The 9,021-nt window shown below is 34.5% G+C and overlaps 1 protein-coding gene across 7 annotated transcripts in view; it reads left to right on the forward strand.

The window, feature by feature from the left end:
• The first annotated feature begins 3,368 nt into the window (after positions 1 to 3,368).
• LOC110020446 overlaps positions 3,369 to 9,021 on the forward strand; it is a 28,990-nt gene continuing 23,337 nt past the window's right edge. For 4 of the 7 annotated variants that reach the window (XM_020718551.1, XM_020718553.1, XM_020718549.1 and 1 more), the window contains exons 1-4: positions 3,369 to 3,533; positions 3,674 to 3,803; positions 3,972 to 4,089; positions 6,651 to 6,762. In XM_020718551.1, coding sequence (XP_020574210.1) covers positions 3,675 to 3,803; positions 3,972 to 4,089; positions 6,651 to 6,762 — 359 coding nt within the window. In that variant the 5' untranslated portion in view covers positions 3,369 to 3,533; position 3,674. The remainder of the gene's footprint in view (positions 3,534 to 3,673; positions 3,804 to 3,971; positions 4,090 to 6,650; positions 6,763 to 9,021) is intronic. The other 3 variants (XM_020718552.1, XM_020718554.1, XM_020718555.1) reach the window with 1 other exon arrangement.

Raw genomic sequence — 9,021 nt, forward strand, 5'->3', positions numbered from 1 at the left:
TTGTTAGGAGCAGAAGACCCACAGAATTACATTGTGTACATATGTTATTTATATAATATTTATAAGACAGACATGGTGTTAGTCATACTTGTTCTTAGTATGCTGTGACAATTGAATGTTTCTCTGTTTTTTTTATATGAGGGCTGTATGATCCGCATAAAAAATAATATAATGTAAAATAAATATAATGCTTGTGTAATGGGTTGTATTTGGAATATATTTGGTTCATTGTAAATTAAATAAAGGGTTTCATTTTTTTTATTTGATTTGAAGTCAAATAAAAATAATATTTTTAAATATAAAGATTAATGCATTGACGGCGGCGGCCGGTGGAGGCAAGTGGGGGTGTAGGAGGAGATAGCGGCGGTTGGCAACACTTTACATTGCATTGAGGCATGAACTTGAAAGAAATGCCTAATTAGTCAAATTTGAAATATAGAAAAAAGAACTAAAGACTGAATTCTAGATAGGTCGATACTTAACATTAAATTTTAAATTCTTCTAAACAAATACTCGAATTTGCAAATTCTCTCTACAAGGAATGCAATGCAGGCATATTGTCACGGACAAAAAGTCTCACATCGACTAGGTGTAGGACAGAAAAGCAATATTTAAGTTTTGGGTTGTCCACCACCCCTAAGAGCGCTTTTGAGAGGTGACAAATGATATCAAAGCAGATTAATGTCTGTCATGTGTGTGAACTCTCCATGGTCCAGTGAGACCCGCAGAGGAGCGAATCCGTGATGAGGGCGTCACGTGATTGGCTGGAGGAGAATATCACAGACAAAAAGTCTCACATCAGCTAGTTATAGGGCCGAAAAACAGTATTTAAGCCCTGGGATGCTCACTATCCCAAAGAGCTCTTTTGGGAGATACAGTATGCTGCCGTTCAAAGAGCCCCCGTTAGGAAAATAATATTATGATTCTGAAAGCAATATTAGGGCTTGGAGATGATTGCAAGCAACTAGGGCGGTGAGATGAATTAGTTGCTTTGTACTTCTTGGATTACATTGAATGCACGCTGCTTTTGTAATTATTTAAGCTCTATGATTTGTCCGACTCAAAAGCACTCGTTTATTAAAACTGGTTAAGGAACTGGTGCTGGAAAACAAGAACTTTATAAAAGCTATAATGAGGAATATAATTTTTTTTTTATTTAGCAGTCTAAAATATACGATTATATATATAATGTTTATATTTTTGAAAATTTATAATTTCTAACAGTGCATTCACATAGTTGATTTGGGATGGGATAATTTTTCAAAAGAATATTTACATACATACCACTTAATTCCTATGTATTTACAAATCTAACACTTAAACCAAAATTTGTGTGTGACAAAATGCGTATTTTACTTTTTAAAAGGTAAAATAATTACATTATTTGTATAACATGAAAAATTTCAGTGGTATAAATCTAAAAATGTGAAATTTAGGTGTTTGATATGTAAATGCATAGGTATTAGGTGATATGTATATACGTAAATGCCCCTTTTTCATAAATGCAAATGTCTGCTGATGTTGGCTTGTTATTTATAATGTTGATTTGCTTCGGATTTCACCTCACCATGTCCTGTTCGCAAATTGAAGTTTTACCCTAATAATAAATGCAAATGTCTGCTGATGTTGGCTTGTTATTGATAATGTTGATTTGCTTTGGATTTCACCTCACCATGTCTTGTTCGCAAATTGAAGTTTTACCCTAATGCTATGATGGCAACAAATATAATTTCTCATTTTGTTTTGTTTAGCCCTTTTCTTCATTATCTGTGCTGTTCATGGTTCTTCACTGATTCTATTGATGTTTGTTGTTCTGATGTAATTTTTAGAATTTTCATTATTCTATAGAAGAAAATACTTCAAAATATCCTTTTCATGATGAGGTTGAAATAATATGTCGAACGAAATCATGGTCGAACTACAAGAAATGGAATTTGAGAAAGATTTGTCATATAAAGACACTCAATTTCTTTTCTTTTTATCCAACTTTGACTTAATAGCTGATAAGACATTTTATTGTATTGTTTTTTACTTTTTTAGGATTGTACTCTAATAAAAGACTTTTATTGGTCGATATATAAGTTAACAGACCTCGCGGGGCTAGAAAGCTCATATTTTTCAAAACATATTTGCCATGTGCTAATCACTATAGTCATATGGTTGAGGTGATTTGCTATTTGTCATGTAGCGGCTATTGTGATTAACTTGTCGAGGTGAATTGTCAACCTCACCTATCGAGGTTTGAGCTGTCATGTACCAGTTGACGAGATTAACCAGCTGAGGTGAATTGCCAGCCTCACCTATAGAAGTGTCAGTTGTCATGTACATGCATGCTGTCGAGGTTGAATTGCTAAGATAAGTTGCTAGCCTCATTTATCGAAATGTCAGTTATCATGTACTACTACTTGTGGATGCTGACATGTAGTGCATTGCTATCCTTAGTTGTCAAAGTGCCACTGATTATGTATCTCGATCACCATTAATGAAGAGACACGCATCCATGTCCCTTTATGGATTGTATAACACATGTGATATTATCATCTTTCATTAGCATTTCGTGGACAGACCTCATAATGTACTAAAGGTTCTTAATGTTTTTTTTTATTCGTAATCCAAAAGAGTTATAAGAATATGAAGATGGGCTCTCTTGCCTTCTAGAGAGGAGACACTCTCTATCTCTTCTGACTCTTTTGTACCTCTCTTGTGATTCTTTAAGAGGATCAAAGGGTAGAACTTCTTAAGCAAACATCCAACATCTTCTACCACATTGATCATTTCTTCACAAGCCTTTCTTTCTGATTGTATGAGAACACGAACGACACGGTACCCAACATCACATAAAAGGATTCAACAATGATATTTATTGCCTCACTTCTTTGTTGAATTTCTTATAGCTTCTAAAGTGTATTATACTAAGCCCGCAAATTATCGGACATTTATTTTTGTTTGTTTTATTTGCCTTATTTCGAGAGTCTCCTATATCATCATCCCTATATATTTACTCTATTATTATTATTATTATTATTATTTTGACAGAGTGAATATTTTCTTGTAACATTTACATATATATCACTCATTTTGTATGTATTTATATATTTTACATCAAAATTGTATTCTTTACATACATATCATTTTATCAATATGAATGAAAAATAAAAACATATTTCCCCTCTTTAAATCTTAAATAAGGATACTTGTGATGTGATATTAAAAAATTTAGATGGTGCAAAATTAAAAAAAAAAAAACAAAAATTTGATGTCAGATATGTAAAGGCATATAATTAAAAATAAAAAAGTTGGACTTTTTCTTCAAGTTCGAAATTTAATGGTGCAGCTCCAACGGCCTGTTACAGCAACGGATCCTTTCCCACCCGTCTACGACTTACCCGGCAAAGCGTCGCTCTCTACAGTGTCTAGACTATTCAAGAACAAGGAGCTCTTCTGATCTTCACCGCCCGCTAAACGCCGCCTCCTCTGCATTTTCATCTCGAAATCATCACTCATATTCTCTGTTTAAGAAATCGTCGTTTAAGGTTATTAAGATTGATCAATCCATCAGCATTCAGTCTTTTGTTACACTTGTTTTTTTCTACCACTTAACTCATTTTGCTCATATTGCTGTACTTGTATTGCTGCATGAGTAACGAAGCAGAGCTTTCACTTTTTCATGCAGAATGACAGAGACGTCCGGCTTGAATGCTCCTAGTTTCATGTATCTTAATGGTGACGATTCAGACTCAACTGTTGACATCAACATCAAGACTCTCGATGGACAAACATATTCCTTCCATGTGAATGAAGATGTAAATTTTCTCTCTATATCAGTGGCAAAATAACTTTTTGATTAATTTCTTAATTGGTGTAAAGGTATGACAACAGATAATGATATTTTGAAGGACTGTATTTCTGAAATTTTTACTTACATGCGGTTGAATTGATTTGTTGCTGTATTAATTCGTGGGATTTTGTAGATGTTTGTTGCAGATTTGAAGCAGTTGATTTGGAATAAAACTGGTGTTCCTTTAAGACAGCAGCGGCTGCTCTATGGAGGAAGGGTTCTCAGGGATGATGAATTTCTATTTGACCTCAGTATCCTGCAAATTTAAATATTTTATGTTCTTCTTTTATCTTAATTTGTTAAGCTTTTTTTTTTTTTGGCTTGGCATAGGTCCTAACATTTTGTCAATCATTTCTAACCCTTTTGCATTGATTTAATTTACATATTATGACTTCACTTGAAGCTTGAATGTGTGCGCACATATATGCCTATATGTAAATAGCAACTTAGTACGCCTGTCCCTAGATAAAATCATGAGTTTTAATATTGTTCTATAATGTTTTAAATAGCTAAAATTAAAACATAATAACTATTAAAATGATTTTGATATGAGTCTAGCATTACAAAGTTATTTGTGAAAAAATATGATGTCGATTTATATTTCAAGATCTATAGGTTTATTTCCAGAGGTGTCGTGGCGATGTGGAGTCACACAGCATTTTAAGAACTAAACTGTGGTGAAAAGTTGCATTTTACAATTTGACCTGACTAGCTACAATTACTGCTAGAAAGCTGTGGTTTAAATTTTCTTTTAAAAAAAAAAATTATGATAACCACCATAATTTTTTTAATTTTTTGAACAATAATTTTTTCTGCAGCAGTTGCACAACTGATTTTTCAATCTGTTGCAACTGTCTATTTTTCTTATTAAACTGAAATGAAATTGGTTGTTCTTCAAATGAGAAGAAGGTGGTCATGCGCTCAATACATCACAAATTGATTGAAATTAAAATAAGGAATGATAAGAAGTTAAATGTAAGTGCTAAAAAGACGAGCAGGATTCCACAACACAGACTTCATTGATAGCGTTTGTGAATGAGAAAAATGGCTATATATATATATATATATATGTATATATATATATATATATTATTTGTCCTAATTTCATGTTCCCTAATGTTTTCAATCGAAATATATGTTTGAAACTAAATTTTTGTAGCAATTCTGAAAATTCTAGTAAAATTGGATCCACCGCTAAGTTGCAACTGCCGCAGTTCTCCAGCAATCTTCTCATTCAAAAAGGCCATCAGTAAAGTCTGAGTTACAAAATCCTACTTATCTTTTTTTCGAACAGAGCGAGCACTTGCTCTAGACTACTTAATGTTCTTCATTTTATTTGCAATCTATTACTGAATTGTTGAGCCAAATCCTACGTTTTCTTATTTGAAGAAGAAAAGCCATCATTTTAGGCAGTCGAAACTGTGAAGCTGCTGAAAAAAAAATATATATATATTATTAAAAAAACTATAATAATTATTATAATTTATTTTTAAAACATTTGACTACACCTTAGGCTATGTTTGGGCAGCTTTTTAGCTCTAAAAAAAATGTAGAATTTGACATTTGGGAAAAAAAATTACGGTGACTTTTCGGCTTATTTGAATAAATTGTCGGGCCGCGGATTTTATCTTGAGGCCCGTGTTTTGTTCGTGTGATAATATCTCTATTGCCTTCGATCCCGAACAATGTTCACTTTTCTCTAGCTTCTCCTCCTCTCCTCCTTATCGTGCTTCGACATTGTGCTTGGCTCTGCCCTAGACCCTAGTTCCTCATCCTCTCCCGCCAACTGTGTTCGGCAAGTTCCGGTGTCATTTCTCTCCTCCTGCCATCTTACATTCTCTCTATATATTTGGTTCTTTGGTTCTGGTGGCATTCTTCCATTGATAATCTCTACCCTACACTTTTGGCATTGAATTTAGCTTATGACTCGAAGATTTGTCATTTATGGCTTGCTCCTTGGGATCCATGGTTTGTTTTTTTGCGGTTTCTGATCTTTCTGTTGTAGCCCATGTGACTTTCCTGCTATTTCTTGGCCTCTGCCAGAGGAATTTTTTTTTGGAATAATTACATACAGTTGTGTGTTGTTTACAAATCCACTCCATACATTGATTTCATTTTTTTTTTTTTTTGTGAGGTATCTGTTTTTATTTTATAACATTCAAATTGTATGTTTGCTTTCAAGTATACAATGTGCTGACAGGATTAGTTCTATTAGAAACAACATAATCGTACAGGAGCATAAATATAAGAAATAGCTGCAGCACAACTGTTTTAAAACTCTAAAAAAACAAACAACAAGCTTCTGTATAAAAGCTTCCTGCCACAGCTGTTGCACAAAAATTTTTTAACAGACTACAGATGCCCCAAACAAAGCCTTCACTTTTAGCAGCCATCGCACTTAACCAGTACAACTGTTTTAAAACTCTAAAAAAACAAACAACAAACTTCTGTATAAGAGCTTCCTGTCACAGCTGTTGCACAAAATTTTTTAACAGACTACAGCTGCCCCAAACAAAGCCTTCACTTTTAGCAACCATCGCACTTAACCAGTCAAATTACAAAATACAACTTTCCATCAAAATTTCAACGCACCACCACTGTATCTCTGCCCAAAACGCACCTAAAGATGGTGCAGCAGCAAGTTTCCCACATCTACCTTGGTGTAGCATATAATTATAAAATTTTATAATTAATTTTGAATATGTACATTTATCAAGAAATAAAAAGAACATAGGAAAACAAATCAAGGCTGAAAATGAACATTTTTATCAAATGCATTATTTTTCTTCGAGTTCGGCCTTTACAAAATCAGATTTGGAGGATGGAGTCGTTATGCATTTAGTTGAAAGGGAGCCGGTTGAGTCTCAGCCTGAACCCTCAGCTTCTGCCGCCTCTACTCCAAGTTCTATGGGCAGTCAAGGTTTGTCATTTAGCCATAGTTTCATCACTTGTTGCTTATAAATTAGTTCCATTTAAATGCTCGCCTTTTAATTGTCTTTATCAGAAGATTTCCATAATGCAGATTTCATAAACTTCTGTACATTTGATTTGATAAAGTAGCAAAATGATCCCTATACTGTTTCTATAAGATCATTTTAATGTTAGAATTTATAAAATGTTATGTTAAATTTCAAATTTTTTAAATGAAAGTTAAAATAATTATCCATTTATAGAATTTGAGGACTATTTTTAGTTAATTCGGGACTAAATTGACACTTCAAAAAGTCCCATGATAAAAAGTGGAGAAATCATTTTGATATTTTTCTCATTATAATTTTAACTGCGGTGTTTGATAAGTATCACTGTTGTGAAAACTTTTTCTCATTATAATTTTAACTGCGGTGTTTGATACAGTGATGACGGCAATAAAGTGAAAAATTAGAACGAGAAATTCGCAAATAGAAAACACAGCGGTATACACAAATTTACGTGATTTGGTAAATTGTTTACGTCCACCGAGCTACAGAGGATTTTATTAGTTTGAGGAATTATACTGTCGATCACGTCGACTTATAAGAAATAACTTTCTCTCTCTTCCCCTCTCTCCCCTCCCTTCTTTCTCTCTACCCGTGAGCACCAACACCGAAGAAGAAGGGAATAAAAACTCCATGCTTCTTTCTCTCTCTCCCTTCCTCTCTCTCTTTTCCTCTCTCTCACTAATCGTGAGCAATAGTACCCAAGAAGAAGACCGGGAAAACTACCAATGTTGAATAGGAGATTTCCCAAGGAAATAACATAGAGCTATTTATTTCCTTCTGTAGAACCACACACCAAACAAATCTATGAGAGAGGAAGCCTACTCCATGTCATGCACTTTCTAGCATACCTTTTGGCCCATTTAAAGGCAAAGCCAAATTGTTGAAGAAGGCAGGAGAAGCTATCTTCGGCAAAAATTTAGGCATTAAGTAATATTGATTGATTATTACTTGCTTTAATTTGGCCTAGCAAAGGCAATTTCCAAAATCACGATTTCTAGAGGGTGGTGAGAAGAGCATTAATGAGCTGGATCCTCCTCAGAAAAGCATCACCTGATAAAACAAGAAACTGTGTAGAGAAAATATGGAAGTTCAATTAATTTCTACAAGTGGACATGGGCTCCACTTTCTCCCACTTAGAGACAGGTACACGAGTTGCATCATCCACTGGTTGCATCATCTGCTGGTTGTACCGACATTTTCCTCAACCTTCATATACTCCACCTCTACAACTCAAAGCTTATGTCTTCAAGCTAGAAGACCAACTAAAACTGCACACAATTTCAATTTCTCAAGAAAAATACCCTTAGCTGACATAACAGCTTCAACACAGCCTTGTACCTCCAGACTCTTTCCTGGGTTACTTATGTTTTTGCTTACAACTCCCACTGCGTGAGCAATATCCTGTGTCTGTTGAAGACCCTTCTCAACAAGTCTAGTCTTGTACCTCTTACAGCCATCAAGCTCAGTCGGTACACCCACTTTCTGTGCAATGTCTTCTTCCTCGGTGGAAGTTCTGTCAACTCCCAAGTATGATTCTCTGACAGGGAATCCATCTCATTCTCTATGGTCTCCCACTTGCTTGTCAGCTCCCACTTGCTTGAATTTTCATCTTGCAAGATTTTTTCATAACTCTGACTCATGTAACTAAGTCTGCAATGTCATAGATTTGTCATGCTCTCTACAACTGTAGTACCAACGGTGTTGAGTAAAACTGTAGTCATATATAGTATGTCAGTTTTCTTATCTCGAGTCAGTATTAATGCTTCATTGGTAACCTTCCAGGTGTTATATGAGAATACTACTAAATGAACACCCTCATTGAGCTGCTAAAAAAATGAGGTTTTTCTTCAACTCATGATTATGTCTCCCCTTTTGCAAAGTACATTTGCTCTTGTTAGGGTGCAATACCAACATCTCCCACCCCCACCACGTCCAGAGTTTTTCTATCAACCAGATATATATTCCCAAAGTCAGCTGCAACATAATTCTACATTAATTTCTGATGGGAAGATGTATGGAAGGAAGTTCCTAAATTCAGTATACAATCATCAACAAAACTATGAATTGTCATCAGTAGCGCATCCTGTACTTGTTAAGTTACAACGTTAACGTTATCATTCTCATTTTTCTTGAGATTCCTGTTATTTTTTTATGTGGTCAGTTTTGTCATAATTCCAGCAAGTTGTCTGCTAACCAGACTTTGAT

Source organism: Phalaenopsis equestris, unplaced genomic scaffold (assembly GCF_001263595.1).
Source record: "Phalaenopsis equestris unplaced genomic scaffold, ASM126359v1 Scaffold000096, whole genome shotgun sequence".
NCBI lineage: Eukaryota > Viridiplantae > Streptophyta > Magnoliopsida > Asparagales > Orchidaceae > Phalaenopsis > Phalaenopsis equestris.